General features: G+C 41.6%; 1 protein-coding gene across 1 annotated transcript; it reads left to right on the top strand.

The window, feature by feature from the left end:
- Nucleotides 1-22,812, top strand: LOC115792535 (E3 ubiquitin-protein ligase CBL-like). Its single transcript, XM_030747112.1, has 15 exons — nt 1-571; nt 2,176-2,423; nt 4,344-4,490; nt 6,469-6,625; nt 7,109-7,230; nt 7,359-7,496; nt 7,788-7,875; nt 8,015-8,146; nt 9,722-9,931; nt 11,249-11,365; nt 12,294-12,583; nt 13,600-13,767; nt 15,639-15,742; nt 15,846-16,028; nt 17,738-22,812. The coding sequence occupies exons 1-15, from the start codon at nt 428-430 to the stop codon at nt 18,079-18,081; spliced, it is 2,592 nt and encodes an 863-aa protein (XP_030602972.1). The 5' UTR covers nt 1-427; the 3' UTR covers nt 18,082-22,812.
- The last annotated feature ends 1,045 nt before the right edge of the window (nt 22,813-23,857 follow it).

Consider the following 23,857-nt stretch of genomic DNA (forward strand, 5'->3'; position numbering starts at 1 on the left):
TTTCTGTTGGCTGGATCGGCTGCTCAACCTGTTTGTTAATCGCGCCGTGTGGCTTATTAACGCCCCGAGTTTATAATAAGCCGGGTTGATTTCTCAGGGGGGACTTGACTTGCCGTCACCGGGAAGCGACAGGTCGCGTTTTGAGAGCAGATTCAGCAACACGGCGAGCATGTCCTGAGCTCGGAGTGAAACTGAGAGGCTTTTCAAATGTAGCTTGTTAGCTAGCTGCGCCGCGTACAGTGTACACACAGCCTTTTTTGTTCTGCTCATGGACAGCCTCTGCATGACAAATTATTACCAGTGTTGAGTGCAGACAGGGCGCGAAGACAGCGATCGTTTTGTTTTACAACGTGTCAAGAACTGATCTCTGGTTGTCAACCACCCACCCCTCAGCCCCGGGGCTAACCCCCGGTCACCGACCGAATTAATGGCCGGAAATCCGAGAAGGGGCGCCGGTCTCATCGGCTTGATGAAGGACGCCTTTCAGCCTCACCAGCAAGCTCTCCAGCCTCACCAGCCCGCAGTGGTCGACAAGAAAATGGTGGAGAAATGCTGGAAGCTCATGGATAAGGTACTGACAGTGTCTTTTCGGTAATAAACGGTTTACAAAAAGGGGTTTAAACCTACTAAACGAAAACACTTCTCACTTGACTTTTGTCCTTTATCTGCGGCTCTACATCAAAACATTTACTGCCACTTTATCGTTTTTGAATATGTAAAATCACTTCAGTTAAAGCTGAACTTTTATAACTGCTCATTCGCATTCAGGGAAACTGCGGTTAAACTGAATCATCAATAATTCCTTTGCATATGAGTAACTTCCAAACCATCCATCCAGAAAGGTGTTTTGACGTAAATTTAGACACTAACCTGTGAAGCAACCTGAACTGTCTGAAGAACCTGAAAGAACTCTAGAACTGAGTACAGTCGTGTCCCTAATGCCTTATCTAATTGGGGTAATTTCTGCTGAATTAGGTCACTTTCGAGTCCCTGGGAGGACACCCTATATTTAGTATTAGATCAGAAGAGGTGTAGATGTTGCAGGAGCAGGCGCTTGCTTGGTTCTGTATAGTCACTGATGGGTATCTAGTTTATCTTCTGTAACTGAAATAGATAGAAGAGAGGAAAGCACAGAGAGATGGTGAGACAAGATATTAATTCAAGTGAGCTGATGTAAGAAGTCAGATAAGAGACTCTGCAGAGTAAATCCTGGCATGCATGTGCAGTGTGCTGTGCAGACTCATTAAACCTGTGCCTGTAAATAAAGTGTTTGAGGATTAAAACCTTTTTATACCTGGGTCAGATGCTCCTAGGCTGGGTGTTGCATATTTTATTGTCTTGCTGTAAAGTTGTATTGTGGTAATAAATTGTCATCAAAGTGACAAAATGAGGAATTTAAGGGTTTTGGGAGCTGTATCGATGTAAAGTGTGAGTGTGCAAATGTATGCAAAAAACCCTTTATCTATATCTATATAGGAAAAATACTATCAAATGAATGGTGATAGGTGAAAGCTTCTGGTGAAGTTATTGATGCAAATTTTAGGTACTTCAGATGTCGTTGCACTACAAGATATTTCATGTTTATGGTAACAATATGTTGGGCCTGCAAAGGTAATGTCTGAGTACTGGAGCATAACTAAGTCCAATTTGACAAGGAACTTGATCATCACAGATGCAGTTTCTGGTCAAACTTTGATCTACAGCGTGTGCCATATCATCTTCTATTACAGAAAGTGCTCTGTTGAGAATGTTATTATAACCAATACTACTAATGGTGAAACTATAACCCTTATCATCTTTAATGATAAGGCATTTTCTGCCTGTTAACATCAGATAGCAAACAGTGACCCAATTTTGGGAGCTTACAAATAAAAACAAAAATCTATATCCAAACTTGTATGCGATAGCTCATAATCTAACTGGAAAACTGCCATGAAATCTGTGAAGCCTTCTTAAGCTCCCTGGGTCTTTAACTGGTTTTATTCAAATAACCTCGGGCTTTTCTCTAGCACCATCTTTAGATGAACTTAAAACTTTTAGCTTTACTGTTAATTATGTACATTGCAGCTTCTTGTCTTGCCGCGGCTGAGGGTTTTAATCCTGTTCGGGTGTTTTTGGCACATTGTTTGCATGTTTGAAAAAAGAAACCTCTGAGCTGATGTGTTTTCCTTCCAGGTGGTGCGTTTGTGCCAGAACCCCAAGGTGGCACTGAAGAACAGCCCGCCCTACATCCTGGACCTTTTGCCAGATACCTACCAGCATTTACGCACCATTCTGTCCAGATATGAGGGCAAAATGGAGATCCTTGGGGAGAATGAGTATTTTCGTGTGGTCATCGAGAACTTAACAAACAAGACTAAGCAGACCATGAGCCTCTTTAAGGAAGCCAAGGAGAGGATGTATGAGGAAAACTCCCAGCCCAGGTCGGCATGTGCCCTAATTAAACATTATTAATCGTTGTGGGGGGAAATGGAATATTGCACCAGCATAAAGCCAGCACAGAGAGCTGTGAAGCAGGGAAACGTGTGGGTATCTGACACACGGCGCAGTTAAAGAGCTAATCGTTGTTTTTCTTTGCTTCCTATCAATAAAATAATCCCTTAAGCTCATGATTGTATGATAATTCCAGCAGTGAAGTGGCAGCGGTGCTGCTGACTGAAGCTATCTCTGTCCTATAAGTTGTAAAAACATTAATGTCTGTGGAGTCCAGGATGGAGTTTTTTCACAGCAGCTGTTTTGGTATGATATAGTAGGGAAGCACAGATATTGCTAGTCACATTAATAAGACTCGGTACCTAAATAGAAGAAAAGCTGTGTGTGAAGGTCTGTTGGCCGTAGCATTGGTCGATATAAAGTGCCTGCTAAGTGAAAAGCTTTTGAGATATTCAGTCTGTTTTATTTTGAGGAGCAAAACTCTTCCAAGCTGACACGAAATACAATTCAAACTGAGCTTTTTCTGTTACTTTTTCTATAAGACAGTTAAAAACCTATCAGAACCACATCTGTTTACATTGAACATCCCTTACTGTCTGTGTTTGGCATGGCCGTTCTTTTAAATAGGTGTTATAGGCACTATAACATTAATCTGCAATCTTTTTTTGTTAACACATCTTCATTTGCAATGCCTAAAAATTTTTTTTTCTTAAATTTTCCATCACTGTGATTAATCAAAGCATACGAAGAGAAGCAGACGTTCTAAAATGCGTGATAAAGGAGCGATTGCACTTTCGCAATCACGTCTACTTCCTCTGCTTCTCAGAAAGTCATTGCTAAGCAAAAGTTCATCCTTCCTTTTACTCACTGATTCTTATCAAGTGTTTTCTTTTAAGATGTTCTGCATCAACAATTATTGATAATGTCACCAAGCAGCCTTTAGTTGAACCATCAAAGCTGAGGTCATACTCAGACCTTGTGATAAAGATGTTTTCTGGAAAGCCATCGCCCAGCTGGCTGTTCTCTGTGACTTGATGCTACTTTTGCTTCAGTTTCATGTCACATGTCATGCCGTGACTCTTTTTACACTGTGCTGAATAACTGTAAAAACAGGCTTAGACTAGATTCTGCACCCTTATTGGTTTTGTTCTAATCCGATGAGGGTGGATTCACTTCCTCAGAAAAGTGGTGCTTCACGCAGACAGCTCAAGTCAGTCAACTTTAAATGCAAAGCAAATGGAAGTGTAAAGGTTAATTTTCAAAACTGCACCCCTTTTTCTGCAGATCAGTTAATCATTTCAGCTTTAAATAGACACATTTTTATAAATTTGACACACGTGTCGACAGCAGTGGGGTTAGTTTGTCCGGGAGGTAGCTGCAGCCACAAGAATAAACTGCTTTATACATGTTAACAGCACCGTTTTATTTCAACAGTAGGAAAAGAAAACCATGTAGAAGAATAATGTCCTATCAGCCAAATTTACATTGTATTAAAGAAAAAAATGTAAGTGTAAATCCATAAAATGTGCAAGGGGAGAGGAAATTTTTTATTTATGTATGCGAGAATGGTGCTGCCATCTTTGATTCCACCTGATTGTGTCATGAGAAAAATAAAATGTGAACTGCAGTTTAGTTCAAATGAAGACATTTCTAATCTTTACTCCCCTGTTCAGATTGGTACAAGCTGTTAATCAGTGTGTTAAAGCACTTAATGTAAAGGGTGAGTGGGCTCTTTTTACTTAGAGCTGCTTGGTTACTAAAAGAGTCTGTTGATATTAAGAAATACAAGTGTAACTTCCCTCCTTATTAAAAGCAGAACATAGCATTTTAGAGCAGTGAACAAACATTAGACTGATAATCCCTGTAACTAACTTTGCTTTCATTGTCTCTCCTCGTTTCCTCTCACTCAGGCGAAACCTTACCAAGCTCTCTCTGATCTTCAGTCACATGCTGGCAGAGTTAAAAGCCATCTTCCCCAATGGCCTGTTTCAGGGTGACAACTTCAGGATTACCAAAGCTGATGCTGCTGAATTTTGGAGAAGGTCATTCGGGGACAAGTGAGTTTCTACTTCAGCTCCATATTTTTATTCTTGGGCGCTACTAGAATGACCCACAGTGACTCAAAGTAATCCTTATTTATGTCATACTGGGCATTGGTCACAGCTCATCTCTGGCTGAAATGAGCTGTTTTATCTTCCTTCCTCCTCTCCTGAGGCCAAATTTTTTTCTGATTGGGTGCACCTTCTAAACAGAATATTTAAAGAGAGGACAGGTGACCATATTAGGATGGCCATACACATGAACAACATACAAAGCCAAAAGTTGTAGAAAAAAACCCCCCAAAACACTGAAACTGAGCATTTATAGCAGTTGGAAGTCTGAGCTTTTGACTCATGGATTCAGGCTACATAAGATGACCTTACTATTTGAAACTTACACTCACACACACCAGCCATTTCATTAAGTATACCTTGATAGCACTGGGCTTGATCCCCTTTGGCCATAAGAATTGCCTGAATTCTTCATGGCACAGATTCAACAAGGTGCTGGAAACATTACTCAGAGATTTTGGTCCATATTGATATGATAACATCACAGTTGCTGCAGGTTTGTTGATTTCACATCCGCAATACGACTCTCCCAAAGGTTTTCTATTGGCTTGAGATCTGGTGACCATGAAGGTCATTTGAATGCAGTGAACTCAGTGTCATGTTCAATAAACCAGTTTGAGATGGTTTGATCTTTGTGATATGGTGCATTCTCCTGCTGGAATCAGCCATCAGAAGATGGGAACACTGTCATTAAAGCCGCTTTCCATCAGTACCTACTCAGCTCAACTAGACTGAGTGAGTACTAAAAAAGTACCTGGTACCAGGTACTTTTTTAGTACTCTCAGCCGGGGTTCCAAGCGATCCGAGGCGAACTGAAAATGTGACGTGGAAGAACAGCATGCCACTGATTGGTCATTGAGTGTCGTCACTAGCTGAGTCACGAGAGCGACTCCTTCACCAGAATCAAGCGTTCCAGTTTTAAAACCTGACAGCAACATGAGAGCCACCTGAAACACACACACAGCATACATATTATAACCCTATACTGCCGGGTGATTGCCGCTGAAGCACCGTTACCTGCCCCTAATAGTCGAACAGCTGGTTAGCACGGCTGATCAAAGGAACTTTCAATTACCATAATTACGTGACCTTTTGTCCTATCGGAAACATTCAAACGGTTTCTGAAAGCTGAGAAACTGCACTTCACAATTACGGTAATTGTTGCTGGAAGTATGCAAACGGCGGCACTTTTGAAGTACACTGAATCGATTATGACATGTTCAGCGGTATAGGGTTATACTTAATGATAACCTTCATCCAATAAAACATTGTACGGGGGACTTATGCATGATGATGATATTAAAGTGACATTAGCTGTTAGCTTGCCTCTATCTCGTGTACTGTTGTGTTTTGAGCTGCATACAAATTACGTCAAGAGACTACTGCCCGCGCTGCTATATCGACTCCACCCACATTGAGGTGGTCCTCAATTGCAGTGGAAACAGAACAAGGTCGAGTCGAGTCGACTCGCGCTGAGTAGATACTAATGGAAACCCGGCATAAGTGAGGGACAGGGTCAGCAACAATACTCAGAAAGGCTGCGGGGTTTAAATGATGATCAACTGGTACTAAGGGGCCCAAAGTTTGCCAAGAAAATCTCCCCCACACCACCACACCACCACCAGCAGCCTATTAGCGATACAAGGCAGGATGGACCTGTGGTTTCCCGTTATTTACACCAAATTCTCACTCTACCATCCGAATGTTGCAGCAGAAAGTGAGATTCATCAGGCCAGACAACATTTTTCTGTCCTTCTATTGTCTCATTTTGGTGAGCTCATGCAAATAGTAGCCTCAATTTCCTGTTATCTGCCAGGAGTGGGACCCAGTGTGGTCTTCTTAGGCCTGATTCAGTCTTAGCTTTAGGATTTCATAAACCACCGTCCCACAAAAACAGTTTCTTTCCTCTCCCCCCCCCACCCAGGACCATAGTGCCATGGAGGACATTTCGTCAGGCTCTTCATGAGTTTCACCCCATCAGCTCAGGTCTGGAGGCCATGGCCCTCAAATCCACTATCGACCTCACCTGTAACGACTACATATCTGTCTTTGAGTTTGACATCTTTACAAGGCTCTTTCAGGTAAGTCTGAAATCATAAAGGATTCTGGGAGGTTCTGTGTAGTAATTCACAGTAAAATGGCACCGTCTGAGCTTTGAATAACATTTACATGTTGACACTTTGAGTCATTTTTTTTTTTAAATTTTAGACCGTAAAAGTTCAGATTTTTGGAGTTTAAGACAAACATTTGAACCTTAGCTGTTCTGATGTCTTTATACTAATGTCTAATGCTCGCTGTTCCATCACGGTCCAGCTAAAGTCTCTGCTGTGTAAATGCAGCAGCAGACAACATTGTATTAGTGAGGACCCAAAGATGTTTTTCTGTAGTTCTGCTAGCTATCAGATTCCTTTTCGCTACAAACACAAGTTTTTTGCTATCTGTGTCATAGTCTGAAATCAGATTTTTAAAAAAAATATTTTTGTAGTGAACTCAATCTATAAAACAGCTGATATACACAGCATAAATGAAATTTGTGTGTGTGTTTGTGTGCCTGTGTCGTGTAGCCATGGTCGTCTCTTCTAAGGAACTGGAACAGCCTGGCTGTTACACACCCTGGTTATATGGCCTTCCTAACCTACGACGAGGTGAAGGCTCGGCTGCACAGGTTCATCCACAAACCTGGCAGGTAGGCCTCACAGACGGGTCCTGGAATGACGGATATCCTAAATCTTTTGAACAATATCTGCTGTATTGAACATATTTTGTCACGAGTATCATTTTGTAGCTGTTGGTTGAAATGACCGTCTCTCACAGCTATATCTTCAGACTGAGCTGCACTCGGCTGGGCCAGTGGGCAATTGGCTACGTGACAGCTGATGGGAACATCCTGCAGACCATCCCCCATAATAAACCACTCTTTCAAGCTCTCATCGATGGATACAGAGAGGGATTGTGAGTTACATATCATCAGTGACAATGAACTAATAATAATACTGCATATTTATAGCACTATTAAACTTCATGTAAGCTGTCAAGGGAGAGCATTTGCTTTCAGTATATTGGATGCATGTTAGTTAAGGTTACTGTATTAATAATGAGGAGGGTGGAGTCTGACTTTTTGTTTGCTTTGTATTGGTTTGGTTTTCATTGAAAACTCTTGGTTGAGGTGGCTGCTTCTTACTGTTACTCTGTAAAAGCAGTTTTTGTGACTTGTTTGTGGTTCTCTGTGCGGTGGTTCTCCAGCTATCTTTTCCCAGATGGCCGCGCACAGAACCCAGACCTAACAGGCTTGTGTGAACCGTCTCCACAGGACCACATCAAAGTTACTCAGGTTCGGCCTTGTTTGGTGCTCGTCTCTCATCAGTAAATTCATAAAATTACTGATAGTGAGAATAATGCATAAATAAAGCCGTGTAGAGTAACACGAGCAGCTGGTGTTAAACAGTCCTTTTCCCCTTTTCTCCATGTAGGAGCAGTACGAGCTCTACTGTGAGATGGGCTCTACTTTCCAGCTTTGTAAGATCTGCGCAGAGAACGACAAGGATGTGAAGATTGAGCCTTGCAGGCACCTGATGTGCACCTCGTGTCTGACTGCCTGGCAGGTAAGGCCATCACCTACACATTATGAACTTCTATTACCCTGATTCGTTCCATAAATCATGACATCCAGAAATGGAAGTTCATCTTTCTTTTGCTTCCTGCTGTAGAGTTTTATTGAAATTCAGTTTTGTGTAAGCCTGTGTCTTTAAATAGATAAATAAATAATACTCCATGTCTTTTTGATTTAGATTAACTCTCAAATTGGTAAATATTGCCTGTAATTTATTCAACTTTCCGATCTACATGTTTAAACTTACTTTAGAGGGTTGTTTCTGCAGACTCTTCCTCAAGTTTATTTGTTGCCTCGAGTGTAAAGCAGTTTGCTTTTTCTAGTGGTGATTGCAGCAATAGGAGAATTGTGTCATATTCACCTGCAGCCATTTTTAGTTCGTTCCTTGGTGTAACTGTTACAGTCCCTAAATTTGTGTCTCAAAGGAGCCTAATGTAAGATGCCCCGATGCTGCTGCTGTTAAATGATCTTTTAATAATAAGTGTCTGATCACGTGAAACAAAGAGAAGAAACAAAAGAGATGGGAGCCCCTGCTAAAGCAGACAAAAGAGGAAGAAGACCATGAATCAACTAACAATGGATTCAGGTTTCTCCCCCAAACTAGTTTTGGAAAACTCCACTAATAGAAACAAAACTGAAAACATGACTGCCGGTAACTCCCAGCTCAACCTGTACTTAATGAACAAAACTGTAAAAGCAACAGATGGATGAAGGTGATGCTGATGAGGTGGGGGAAGAGGAGGACCACCAGCTGCCAACCACCATCCTCAGTCTTCTCTGGGTTTATATTTGTGCAGCAATCAGCAGCAGCCAATTGGCTCTAAGAATAAATTAGAGAAGTGAGAGAGCAGGTCATGCATAACAGTAACTTTGTTATTTTTTACAGTTGACCTTCAGTCAGTGGAACTGAAGCACTTTTTTCATGCGTGTCTCATAATAAACTAACGTTTAGTTACCAATAATTGTTTCCTTGTTCTTTTTTCTTCTTTTGAAACATAAAAGTTTTTTCTGACTTTACTGACTGGTAACAACTTAACATGAGTGGTAAAAACGAAGAGGGAGGTGTGGGATTTGATGTGACTCTTTATTCCTGATGGAATTTGTGCATTGGACTTTGCCTTAGGCTGAATTTACTATGTTTTGATTGTGGTTCACATGACAATAAAATCATTATTTTCCTAATTGCAGCCTTGTTGATCTCACCACTGCCTTCAGGACAGAAATGCTCCTCTGACTAATTTGTTAGATGAATTCACTGCAGCATCACTGCAGTTCTTCACACATAAGACTTGTTTAAGTCAGCAACTTCTGATCTTTGGACTATGTTCCTTTGACATTGTCACAGTTTTTTAAATGTAAATTTAAGTAAAACTTTTAAAGCAGAAGAATATAAAAGATTTAAATACTTAATTGCAGCTGTTACTCTTACTGCATCATCCTGTTCAGGTGACTCTTGTTGGTTTTTCCATGTCTTCCTGCTTCAGCTCTCATTCTTTGAAAGACTCACAGCCTCCAATGAATGCTCCTTTAATTTCAGCCTTCCCATGTCTTTCTGTGCATGTTTCAGGAATCGGAGGGTCAGGGCTGCCCGTTTTGCCGATGTGAGATTAAAGGCACTGAGCCTATCGTCGTGGACCCCTTTCACCCGAAGGCCAGCGGGGCTTCTTTTGCAGGTTTCCAGGGCTCGAGCAGAGCAGAAGCTGCTGGCAATGAGGAGGAAGAGGATGATCGGCTGGAAGACCAGCACCTTGTCATGAGCAGGCTGGCCTGCACCAAGGTAAGATGATCTACACCTGTTCATTAATGGAAATATCTACTCGACCAGTTGTGACAGCAACTCTGTGCATTTGGGTATGTAGTCGTGGTCGAGACGACCTGCTGAATTTCAAGCTGAGCATCAGAATGCAGACAAAAGATGATTTAAGTGACTCTGAGTGTGGCATGGTTGTCGCTGCCAGACGGGCTGCTCTGAGTGTTTCAGAAACTGCTGATCTACCAGGATTTTCCCACACAGCCATCTGTAGGGTTTCTGTTTTTGTGAGGACATTACCTTTCATCAGGGTTTGACAAGTACTCAGAATATGAAATCCTAAAGCTAAGGCTGAAACAGAGAGGCCGCAATGCAACACACAAGTGTGCGATCAAAGTGCAAACTTCATCATACAGGTGGAAATTTAACATCCAGCCTACATGGCTGCAGCACTTATGTAAAGATATACACCTCTGAGTACATATATACACTTATGATAGTACAGTTGATTAAAGAGGACCTTTTATATTTTTCCTCACTTTTTTTTCCAGCCACTTTATTAGGTATAACTGCTCAACATAGCAGCTCAGTGCATTTAGACATGTAGACGGGGTCAAGGTGACCTGCTAAACCAAAAGTCAAAGTGGGGGAGAAAGAGGATTTTGAATGTTGGTGCCAGATGGGCTTGACTAATCTACTGGGATTCTCCCACAGTACCATCTGTAGGGTTTACAGAGAATGCTCCAAAAAGGAGAAAATATCCATTCTGGCTGTTCTCTGAGTGAAAATGCCCTGTTGATGTCAGAGAATGGCCAGACTGCTTCAAGATGATGGGAAGGGAGCAGTCATTCAAATAATAAGCATTGATTCGAACCAAGGTGTGCATTCAGAGATGCTCTAATGGACATTACGTCCAACCTGCTGGGTTACAGCAGCAGAAGACCACACGGGGTGCCCCTCCTGTCAGCTAATAACAGGAAACTGAAGCTACAGTTTACACAGGCTCATCAGAACTAGACAAGAGAAGATTGGAAAAGCATTGCCTGGTCTGAAGAGTCTTGATTGCTGCTGCGATGTGGAGATATTTTTTTTTTGGGACACACTTTTGACCCCTTAGCACCAACTGAGCATTTCTTGTTGCTGACCATGCCAAATCATCTCAAATTGCTGTGTGATGTTATCATGTCAGTATGACCCAAAATCTGAGGAATGTTTCCAGAACTTTGTTAAATCAAGAATTAAGACTGTCCAACCCAGGACCAGCAAGGTGTACATAATAAAGTGTTCACTTTTGCATGTTTTAGGTCATGCATTACAACATGTGTAATATATTCGTGTATGCAGGTGGAGCGCCCTCCATCTCCAGTGTCTCAGCTGCCTCCGGTGCCCCCACGACTGGACCTTTTACAGCAGAGATACTCCGCCTCCCAAAGCGCACTGAGTCAGGGCGCCACAGCCAAAGTAAGTTTATGAGTGAGTGCACTTAAGACAAAAAGAGTTTCAGACCAGCGAGCTGTGGAAAAGGATTCAAAGGGTGGGCAGTTTTTTTTAAAATAAATACTTGCATGGGCCAAAGATATATTCAAGACTTATTGGTCATTAAAATATTTTCCCTCTGCATACTATTAATGAGAAATGGGAGAGCCCTGTGCAAATGTATTAAAAAGGTAAATATGAACTAATAATTACTTAATAAATAACAGATTAGTTGAAATCTTCTAAAGGGCAGTCTCAAGCTCAACAAGGAAACTCCAGATGAAAAACAAACGAGAATGTGTGTCAGCTGAACTATAGGGCATGTTTTTTTGCATATTAATGAAACTATGGATTGTGGATGTCATCAATATTTTTTCATTGATATGTTAAAACGATATTAACTCACATCCAGTATATATTCTAGGAAATAATTGAGAGGAGAAGTTTTACTTATCAAACACGCTTTGAGACACACAAATTTTTTTTTTCTTGTTCTTTCTTTTTGTATATTCTTCATAATTTATAACCAGAGTAATACATTAGAAAACTCATGATTTATGGTTATGATGAAAAGACGTCAGTGATGTAATCAGCCAAAGTTTAGTTTAGTTGGTATTTCCAACAAGCCTTTAACTTATCACACAGTTTATCAGGGTTCCATTTGACTACCAAACATCTTGCATAACTGTGTATTAATGTGGCTGCAAGTTCCTGGAAGGCTTGTGAATGGCTAAGTGTTGGTATTCACAATAGTCAGCTGTGTGTGTGTGACAGAGAGATTAATTGTCACGTCTACTTTACTATTAAACCTCCAGTATGCTGCCAGCTGTACTAACGCAATCAGCACAAAGTAAAAGGATATGTGTGTACTTCACATCTCTAACAACGACATCCCATCCTGACTCTGTCCCAGATGGTAGCCACTCACAGGGACAAGCCTCTACCTCTGCCTCCAGCACTGAGAGAGCTGCCCCCTCCTCCCCCACCGGAGCGCCCCTCACTGGTCGGCCAGGAATCCAGACTCCAACGGAGACCCCTCCCCTCCACCCCAGATCAGCCCGCTTGGGCAGCCAACTACATGGTTCCACGTCCTGCAACAAAGGCCTCGTCAGCACTGTCGTCCATCCCTCAGAGCAATGGAGCCAGCGCGGAGGGGAGCAAACCCCAGACAGCGATCAATGCGGTCTACTGCCTGGCTGCAAGGTACGGCGCTCTGCTGCATTGAGGTGTAGTGGACAGGAAGTAACATAATGAGACAAGAACTGATGAGGCGTGACTGGATGTGATGGAGGTGTTTAGGTTATTCTGTCACAGTAACATTTAGGTTTTCTCATAATTTACACACAAACAGGTAAAAAGCATACCATCCTACTGCACGTGATCCCAGTACACAGTAGCTCTCTGCTCTCACTGCTATAAATAGCTGAAGAGACCACGGAAAACTTTTACTTCCTGATATACTTGTTATACTTCCTGCATTGTAGTGTAGTGCCTCACGGTCACAAAAAAGCAGTGGTTTTCACATGGAGCCGCTCTCACAGTCTGATGAGTAAATTTACATAATTCTGAGCCAAGCAAACCATCACGTACTCAGGCGTACGGGAACTATGAAACCTGCAGTTGGACTTCCTCTTTGATGGACAGGACTGTAAAAATTCAGTCATAACGTCATTTAAAAAATGAGACATTTTCAAAAACAACTCGATCACTATAACTAATGTACAGGACTTGGTTTGCATTTATGAAAGCAAGAGAAGGAAAGATGGATGGAAGAATTAACTGTCAACTTATGTCAATGTCAGAGAATCAGAAAAATGATTTTTCTGAAGTTGCTGCAGTCAAATGCTCCAACGATTGTGCCTCAACAGGCAAACGTTTGAATGGGTTTAGTCTGGGTGCCTACATGAGCATAATCAGCTGCGTCAGGAGAAGTGGCTGCAGAGGTGGGAAATTTCCATCTTTTTTCAGACAGCTTTCTGTATCCAGTTTAATTGTATCCAATTTAACTGTATCCAGTTAACTGTGTTTCATGTGAATGATTTGTTTTGGTGTTACAAATCAACCATCGGTGTTCTGATCTATCAAATGATGGACAGCCTTCATATTTTTCAAGAACCACTTAAAAAAGTGTTTTTTTTCTATGACTGTGTTTTATGTATCTGATCCAGGATTTCTCTTTTATAAACTACTAATGCTTTGTGATGTCTGCCTTCGGTCAGATCTCTGGCAGCCTCAGCAGTGTCGAGCGGGGAGAAGCTGTCATCAGATGGTGAAGATAATGAGTACATGAGTCCCACATCCCTTCCAGCCTCCGGTGCCCCGTGGGTCATAACGGGCTCCTTGGTGCCTCCGCCACCATCCCAGGCAAACAACCACAATGACATCAGGTAAATAGAATAACAAGGGCAATGAAGTCACCTGTCAGTACCAAGTTTTCTGGAAAAGAACAAAAATATTTCTATTGCTGGAACATATCGAGGCTGCACATGTAGGCTGTTTATTTCCAGTCTTATCATCTTGCATTTTAGCACTGGTATCATGGTGATACATGATTAATATTTATTGATACGTGATTGGTCTGAAATCCCTCCATCACAGCAAGGACAGAAACGACCGCCTCACTCTTCGGTGTGCCAGTTTGTTTTTCCCGTTAGTTTAGTTTTTACAGTGAACAATGGCAAACACTGCTTAGACTAATTAGGCTCCTGGGGCCCTGCATCAGTATTATTAGGTCAGGAGTCTGTTCAGAGAAGCATGACTCAGCTATTACAGACCAAATGTATTCAATGACCAGCAGAAGAACAACACAGCTAAACAGCACATGGAACTAATTTCAAAACATGCAAGCTGAGCACTGACCTGTGATCAGCCTAACAGCATCTGTGGATTTAGACTATAGGAAAAACCCAACACCAGAGCCACTCGAGACTATTAAAAGGTCAGATGACTTGAAGCTCCAGGGTGTGCCAACTTCTGCAAAAGTGCTATAAGGCACTGTCATCAAGAAAAAAATCTGTTACTGTGCAGAGCTTTTAGGAAATACCAGCAAGCGTGCACACACGTTCTGGCAGGTGTGCTTATGTATATGATTATGTAATTGTATAGGAAGGAATTACTGAGGAAATGCTCCTACTAGAAAAGGTCAGGATGCTGTTTAAATAAGTAATTCCAGTCACACTGTTACAACAAATGGATTCCAAATGGATCTGATGGTAATTGGTCTACAAACAAGTCCGTGGTGTTTACTGAGCTCTGACAGATAATACGGCACTAAATACCACAAGATGCCATATAATACCGTATCTGGAGCTGTATATTTTCTGTCCAGCAGGGGGCGATGGAGTCTCGGCTTTGTTTTTCTGTTGCCTTCCTGTTTCTTATCCCAGAGAGAACTCTCTTTCACTTATTTGCTGTTTTTCACCTCCTTAAATAATTTAAAGCAGATGAGGCAAACGGAGCGTTTGAAGATGAAGGCAGCTGTATCTCAGCCCGTCTCTTTGATTAAAATGATGACGAAGTAAAATGCAGGACGAGAACTCGAACGAAGAGAAAATCTGCTTAAATTTTAAAACTCGAGAGCCGAAGGTTGTAGTGTGATCCCACAAATGGACGGATGCAGTGGCTCTGCTGGGTCCATGCACCATTAATTAGGCTTAGAATTCATAACATTTGGCATCATTCCTGCTTCAGTGGCATTAGTGGCATTTTTGAAGCAGAGTTGGAAGAAAAAGTCTATTTGTGATGTTGGCACACTGAAATAATAAGATTCTGATCAGAGGTTTAGTGCTTTAGCTTACAAAGAGTGTAAATTCAATCATAATGAATATTAGCTTCTCAGAGAGATTAGTTTAAGGTCAGACATAAAGAATGAATAACGATAAAGGCCCATTTTAAAAAGTGTTAATGCCTTATTTTCATGGTCACTGTTCTTATTTTACATGGCTGAAATTTGAGGTAAGTGGAATTGCAAATAAACCCTGTGAGCCAGACGCTCAGGCCTCAGGTCTACGGGTACAGCACAGCAGCCCCACCCACCTACAGCTCAGACCTTCTGTTTGGAAGGGGCAACCAATCTGAAGGAAATTGACTTTAAAGGAATGGTGGCCTTAAAGTATCGGGCAAGCACTATAAAATAAATAAGAATTCTTTCATGTTCATGCAGAGGTACTCTAGTAGAGTCCAAAAATCAGATTCTGGACATGGAAATGAGTCGTGTCCCTTTATATGATTTTTTTTTTTTCTCTCTCTTTTCTTGCAGTGAGGTGGGTGACAGTGACCCTGAGGACCCCCAGGTTTATGAATCCATGTGTAATATCCAGGCCCAGGCTGGCTCCTCTGAGATAACACCGACCTCTGACCTGGGTAACAATCTCAAAGTTTCTCTCTTTAGTGTAACATAGAGTTAAAGAATATTAATGTAAAATGCTTTTTTTTTTTTTTTTTTTTGCCCCCCCAACAAAAACAGACCATCCTCAACATTCAGCTGGTACCCAGGACAAAAAGGAAGAGGCAAGTGTGGAGGATGTTTATGAGTATGACTTTCCCAGACCGGTGGTCCCGCCTGCCCCCACCAGAAGAACCCTGTCAGATATTGGTGGCCCTGCTGCGGCCTTCAGCAATCTCAGCATAGACTCGGCAGTAGATGCTGGTATGTGTGTTTATTTTTTTTCCCGCTATTTAAAAAAACAAAAAAAAAAAAACAAACTAAAAACATGTATCTGTTTTCTCTTTTCTTTAACCTGATGTTAACTAGCTTTCTGTAAAGAACAAACTCTCGACCCACAGACATGCTTTAGGGTTGAAAAGCGATGCCAATGCAGGCGTGGATTCTTTCCATTGACCAGCAGGTGGCGATTTTTCTGGTTGTAAACAGCAGTCTGGTCTCAGTCACTAGTTGTCTTATTGGGACAACATGATGTTCATTTTCCCAGTTAGAGTAAAAAAGAACAATAAAGCCGAGCATGCTCTAGGCGGGCCTCCTCTGTGACTGATGAACGAGCGTGCACCGTCCCTCAGTCTCAGTAATGATCTGCTCGTTGCTCAAAGTCCAGTTTCAAAGCAGATGGTGATCTTCATTCTGCTCAGCCTGAGGCTTCAAGATGATGCTTCAGTATCTAAACGGTGATAGAGAGGCTGCATCTGTGTGCAGACTATTGTCCAGGCCTATAATGTGTGAGTGTGGTGGGTAGTTCATGGCTCGTTTTGTTTTTTGGTTTTTTGCATACTCGTAGAGCTGCTGGGAAAATTTTAATTCATCTTGATTTTTTTTTTGTTTTTAATTTAAATGGTTTTGCAGATTTGTTATGAGAACAATTTAGATAAATTTAGGCAGTTTGTTCCTCAAACTGGAAATGGATGATAAAACAATGTTGATGCAAGATCTGCATCGTTTTTTTAACTCGATCACACGGTCCCAAATCTTGCAGTGTCAGTCATACACAGAAAGGTAGGCTCTGTTGTTCGGTCAGTGCACGTTTGGTTCAGATCAGAGCAGCACTATGCAGCGCTGCCTTTTCTGCATAATGCTTCAAGCCAAAAACATGCACAAAGTTTAATAACTGACCCAGCAAGCCCTGATCTCCTTTTCTCAAAGTCAAACATGAAAATGAATCTTAGACTTGGCAGTACAAAAATTAATGTTGAGAATAACTTGGCCTGCTCTGCTTTGATTGAAACTTGTTGTTTAGCTTTAGCTTCTCCAAATTACTGGTTTAACCAAAACAGGCTGTGTATGAGGCCAGCTCGTGAAACGGCTCAGGAGATTCATGACATCAACGTTCTGTTGCCAGGCTTGAAGCTGTGTGCTTCTAGCTGAACTACAGGCAGTTTGGACCGTTCAGCATCCTGTTAGGAGGCCGGAGTCTTTCTAGGAGCAAGTCTCACTGCTCCTAACAGACACGGTTATTTTGAAGCCATAACTTTACTGACAGTGGTAACCAGGACATCAAAGTTGCATGTATAGAATTGGGAATGAACTTAAAGGTTTGGTGGCCTAAAGACCACTTTTATGGATTATTCTGGTGTGTTTGGTTTAAGTTGGCTCCTCATAGAGGATTAAACAGATGTTCCTCCGATTACATATAAACTGTTTTGTGAGCACATGTACTTTTAACAGTATTGAAGGTCTTTCTAAATGTTTCTGTTTATCAAACCATCGAGTGTTTCAGGTTGGCTATAAAAGAGGATTAAACTATGCATCTTAATTGTTATCTAATCACTTTTCCCACAAACCTACTATTCATCAGTCCTTAAGCATTAAATTAATCAACCTGTTTGGTGTCTGTGTTCATTTCTCTAAGCGCTAAGTTGGCTAACAGGAGAAAGAAAAAGACTTTCATTTTCTTATGTGTGTTTCAGGTATGTTTGCAGCAGGTGTCGACCCCGAACGTCCCCCCAAACCTCTCCCGCGACGAGCCAACTCTGACCGACGGCCTCGTCCGTTAAACCGCGAGCCTCCTCCTCCACCACCAGACCCCCCCGGTCCTTCCTCTGCTGCCTCTCCTCCTCCTCCTCCACCTATTCCACCTTCAGGTCCTGAAAGCTTAGCCCTAAACGGAGAGATTGAATGCCTTATATCCCAAGGGTATTCCATCCAGGACATCCAGAAAGCCCTGATGATCGCCCAGAACAACCTCGAGACGGCCAAGAACATCTTGCGCGAGTTTGTCTCCATCCCATCCACAGCACACATTGCCACATAGTCACTTCATACTTCATCCTCTGCCTTGTCTTTGTCTCCACTCTGTGCCATTATCATTACCAAGCACTTTCCTGCAGGGCCACAAGTACTTTCCAGAAGGCTTTACTCTGAGGGGTAATGCTGCGTTCATGTTATAGACAAAAGAAATGACCGCAGTCCACAGTCATTTGTAGCCAGCAGTGGGCAAAGAGCATTAAGGGTTTGTTTATTTTGGGGGCTGCAATTAAAATCTTAGACTCTCTCATTTACTCGTAATATTCATTTGGAGATGGAGGGTTTCAGCCCGGCCAACAAAAGCCCCGGGATCTTCGGTCCTGTTTGCTTTAACGTGAGAGGCCGTAAGTCCGATATGACCTGAACACAGCATGAATGGAATCAAAGCCTTTAAAATGGGCTTGCTGTGGCCAAGCTGTGACCCTGCTGTGATTGGCTGAGTTAGAAACACGCTGTGGCGGCGTTTCCCCTCAGGCTGTGCACACTCTCTCATTAAGCTAAGTGTTAAAGCTGCACAGACTTTGTTCAGCAAAGGGACCCTGCAGATAGTCGTGTCCGACTCGGCGTCCTGCTGCCAGCAGCCGTTCGGTCAGGTGCTTTTACTGGCTTCATTGCAAATCGTGGTGTACGAATATGTAGCGATACGGTCTGAAACTGGTGATTAACTGTGTGGCAGTCGTGCTCGTGCTGATGAATGTGAACGTGCAGTCGCGGTGCAGTGTTGCAGGGCTTCTACGTCGTGTCACTGTGGCTCACTCTGTTTCGATGGTATCCGACAAGGTTAACATAACTCCCATTACTGTCTGTCAGCTCCAGGTTCGGCGATAGATCTATAACGAAATAACAAATTTAATGTTTGAGTACTCTCATAATGTGTTGTGCTGTGTGTAGTACTAACAATGGCTGAATTTGAGTTCATTTTAATTCCCTAATTTCCTGCCACCGCGAGAGGTGCTCCGACACTGAAGGCTGGTTTATTTAGTCGAAAGCTTCTCTGTACTCTCATATTTTCTTAGCTCTGTACATCTGTACCCAGAACAGCTTCACTGGGTTCACTGAGAAATCACATTAACTCTAAAGCCTAAAGCAAAAAACAACAAAAAAAAAACAAAAACTGAAAGTGGGGTGAAGTCATGTGGACTCAGGTACTCAGTAATAAGCCAGGTTATATGTAATGAGCAGATGCTAAAGGACATACTCGCTCCATCCTCACAAACATTCCACTGAGGGGATTTTCTTTACATTTTTCAGAGTTGCCTGCAGTATGTTTACGTACAGCTGTCATAGTTGGGATTTTAAAATCTGTTTTGCAGTGCTCCCCTTGAGCTCATTCACGCCGTCTCGTTTCGAACTCTGGATGTGTCTGATGTATCTGCAGTCATTTCCATCTGTCCACAGTCCCGGATGACCGTGTTATGGAGTTCACTCACTCAGCAGTTCATAAAACTCTTCATGGGAGGGAAAAAAAAAAAAAAAATCTCAAGCTTGTACTAAACCTTCGAAGCAATTTATAACACATTACAGCTGCCGCAAATAAATTAATTGATTACTTTGATAACAGATTCATTGTTTCAAATCAGTGTCTTTTTTGACGTGTACACTTAATTTAGAGTGAAATTAAACCTTTATTGCAGAATAAATAAATCATTTGTTATATAAATGATATGCAGAGACTGCCTGTGATTAAAAACAAGGAAACACAAATATTTTAAAAAGTTGTTTAAAACTTAAAATTATATTGTTATTGATTAGGCAAATAAAATTCATAAAAAAATTCATGTTTTTATCCCAAAACATAAAAATACTGTCAGCTGCCAGTGAACCTTTAGGTGGCACCAGTAATTACAGGGTGCATACGAGCCTCAGTGACTTTATCCACCGCATCAGTTCAAAAGCAAATGGCTCAGGAAGAACCAGGAATAAGAAAAGCTAAAATTATAATAACTATAAACCTCTGAGAACACTGTCTCTTTCTGTGATTGGCTGCTTTATTGTGATAAGAACTAAGTCGTCTGAGAGTTTTCGCAGATGCATCTATGGGTATGAATTTGAAGATCCTGGGTGACGTCGTTCTCGAGTTATCGCGGTCACAAAGTTGAAAGTTGGCTGCCCGCCCGCGCGACCATACCCCATCAGCCGTTTTAGGCTGAGGGATCAAAAATTATTTTAGTGATTACGATACTGTTAATTTAGGGCAGCTGTGGGATAAATGCTACGTTGGGTGGTGGTCGAGTAAATTTGTTAAGCAACATATATAATTTTTCTCCTTTCTTAGTCTTTCTGCAGCTTCGAGTGGTAATCAGCTGCTGCTGATTTTAATGAAATAAATTTGACTGATATATTGGCTGATAATAGCCATTCGCTGAAATATCGCTATCAGCGTTAATAACAGCTGATCAATGAAAATTAAAAAGTAAAGAAGAGATGAGAAACATCCTTCAGGTTTCCTTTGAGCGTTGATGTTGTCCACCTGAGGGCACTCTGCAACTTCCCTGTTGGCAACTCCAGATTTTGGAATGTCACAAACACAACTAGCTGATCCGAGCAGAGTCGGAAAGAGAGGAAACGAGTAATCCGCAACTTGTTTTGACAATAAAACAAGATTATCTTTAAACTGCAGTGTCATACTGTCGTATTAAGGACTCATAAATGACTCATGTTTGAGGAATCTTTATCATGTGCTGAAAGGAAAAATTTTTGGTTTTCAAAACGGCAAATATTGGTATTGGTCTTAAAAATCTTATATTGTAGGGGCTCTAATTTTATATACATATATAAATAAATATATTGAAAAATACTTTGTCACTTGGCATTTCTTAAGCCATGTTGCCAGACTAAACACAGTAATTTTCAACAGGTATTCATCGACCACTTCTACTTTAACTCAGGCCCCAAAACATCTGCACTAAAACCAGGAGTAGGTGCTGCGCTGAAAACAAGCTGACCCCCCCCCCCCCAAAAAAAACAAACAAACAAACAAACAAACAAAAAAACCCGAAGCTGCTTAAATTTGACCAGTTTATCACAAAAACGATGACATTTCAAGCACGCGTGCTCCTCATCACACTAAAACCCACCACTAGGATGGGTTAAGGTCTGCTAACACTGCAGCTCCCGCTCTAGCGTTCCTGTAACACATCCGTGTCGTCTCCACGAGCGTGTTGCCGACACGAGCGTCATTCAAAATTCCCGCTGCGCCCGTGCGCGGCTTCAGATTTATGAGTTTTGCTGTGCAGTCTTACTCCTGTTTTCGCCACTTCAGAAACTACTAAGAAGTGGAGATCTGGTGAGGTCAGCATTCTTCCTGTAAATAATTTTATGAACTGCTGCTTATCAGTGCGCAGAGATGATCTCAAGTTTCTGGCGCTCCAATAAAACATCCAAGTTAACATGTGAAAAGAAGCATTTCACTCAGGTTATATTCTCTCGTCACCGGACCAAAAATTGCCGCTTCCAGGCAGCACACCTGTATCAGCTGAGATGAGCCCATCAGTGGCATTTGATGTCATATCCACATCAGGGTGGGTTGGTACGTCTACCCAAGAATTCTGACATCAGATAATTAAAGCAGTCTGATCTGGATCCAAACACAGTTGCAGAATGTGGATCATGTTTTTCTGCATGAATATGAACCTAAACTATCGGCTGAGTTTCTTACAAGTCCTAAAAGTATCTAATAAGAACCCAGTTAATCAAATGAGTCTGACATTGAAATCAAATTCATGTCGGATGGTCACCTTTTGATTTCTCTGCAGCGACATGTACAGTGAATGTGCCTTCTGTCAATCATAACCTGCACATGGCAGCAGACAAACCAAAATAATCCCTCTGCACGCCTCGTTTAAATGAACTGGAAACCACCGCAGACCGTTTCACAGTGTGCGTTCCCTCTGATTTCACTACAACACTATGTCAGACTACAGGTTTATATAAGACTGTAGCTTCTTTTTTTTTTGACTGACTTAAAAATGTTACCTAACAGACCGAGCTGGACTTTTACAGTCAAAATAAAAAAACTCACCTCAGTTTGGTTAAAGGCAAAAATGGTTCTCACTGATCTGTTCTATATTACACATGAACAAAACAAATCTTTCTAGTAATTATTAGACTGCTGTAAATGCTGTGCTGCAGGATTTGGACTCCTAATATTTGAAAAGAAAACAAAAGTATGTCGACTGTATCTAAATTTCTAAATGTAATCTGATGTTAAGCAAAAAAAGAAATGCAGTAAATCAAGCAAAAACCACTATAACCAGTACAGTCCAGAGTTGTCCTACAGTTTTCTGTCTGGCTGTGATGCCACAGAAATGTTGCAGCTTTAATCCCCCCAAACCAAAAGAATTTAAAGTGTGTGTGTGTGTGTGTGTGTGTGTGTGTGTGTGTGTGCGCTGCTCCTCCTCCAGTTGCCCCAGAACAGAGACCATGAATATGTCTTTAGTCCCTCAGCCTTGTGTTCACTCAGTCCTGGTGTTTTGTACCAAGGCACTAACTAAAAGGCACTAACTCCAGGACTGTGATGGTCCTGATGTGTGACGACACACTTGAGGCTCACAGTCCTGCTGAATCACTGCCAGAGGCTCCGCCCTCTCACATGCTTTCTCTCAGTGTCGCCGGTAAACTCGGCCCGTGTGTTGGTTCAGATCCACTGATTAACAATGAGTGTGTGTGTGTGTGTGTGTGTGTGTGGTACACTCATGTTAACTAGCCTTCTCAGCAGGAACTTGCCTACTAAAAAAATTGTCTTTAAATTGTCTTCATTGCTTTATTATTGTCTATGTAGATATTTTATTTATTGTTTTTAATATCCTCAGCATTCATTGTGTTACAATGTTTTCATGCCTAAGCCATTAAGATTTTTAATTAAACTGTATTTTCTTTAACATTTGATCTGTGTGGTTTGTCTGTGAACACAAATATTCTCTGTATTAATGTATTTTTAAGCATCAGGTTATCTGCGTTTATCAAACATTATTGCATAAGTGTCATATTAGGGATGAGAAAACGCTAATGAAACTATCCCACAATAACGAGACTGAACACAACACTCCAAACATTTACAGCTGCATCATTCTGCGTTCATTAGGAGTTCCTGGCTACACGGAAGGCCGACGTTCTCCGCAAACTCCTGGAGAAATATTTGAGCCCGGAGCTTCTAAATGCTCCACTTTGTTTACAGCGAGCTCTTTCTGCTCTCTGGGTGCTCGGCCGCAGGCGTCATCAGAGCTCACCTGCTGAAAATTGCTGCCTGAAGTGAGGTTAATGAGAGTGAACTCAAACAATGAATTAAAAAAAGATGAGTGGAACTGTTGAGTCACTGCACTCACCTTATTAATCTCTGCAAATTAACATTTTTAAGGTGTGCTGTGACCACTGCGTTGTGAATTGCTATTGTGTTAGTTGTGGGATACTACGTGAGGAACTATGTACACATTTTAAAAGTTATGTTCTCACGTATGTTTATACACAAATTTGACTGTTTCCGCATGCAGATTGTTTTGGTTTTGCTTGTCTGGGTTTTGAGGTATCTGAGATTCTGGAAACCGCCTAGCTACAATAACGATAAATAACATTTTTAGTCTTTTTCCACGAGTAACACCTCCCTCCTACTTACTATCTAGGGTGAAGTCAGAGTACATTGTTAGCAGTTTTTGGCATTAGATAAAGTTCCTGTAACCTTATACAGGGAAGCCTACACGTGTATAAAGGTACCCACAGTTTGTCACTCCGATACAAAATTGTTGGTACCCTTCAGTCAAAGAAAAACCCACAAAATTCACTGAAAT

Source organism: Archocentrus centrarchus, chromosome 14 (genome assembly GCF_007364275.1).
Source record: "Archocentrus centrarchus isolate MPI-CPG fArcCen1 chromosome 14, fArcCen1, whole genome shotgun sequence".
In the NCBI taxonomy this organism is placed as follows: Eukaryota; Metazoa; Chordata; class Actinopteri; order Cichliformes; family Cichlidae; genus Archocentrus; species Archocentrus centrarchus.

Coding starts and splice junctions, on each gene's coding strand:
- LOC115792535 (XM_030747112.1), top strand. CDS start 428: ATGGCCGGAAATCCGAGAAGGGGCGCCGGTCTCATCGGCTTGATGAAG. Junction 7,497..7,787: donor GATGGATACAGAGAGGGATT/GTGAGTTACATA, acceptor GTGGTTCTCCAG/CTATCTTTTCCCAGATGGCC. Junction 8,147..9,721: donor CGTGTCTGACTGCCTGGCAG/GTAAGGCCATCA, acceptor TGCATGTTTCAG/GAATCGGAGGGTCAGGGCTG.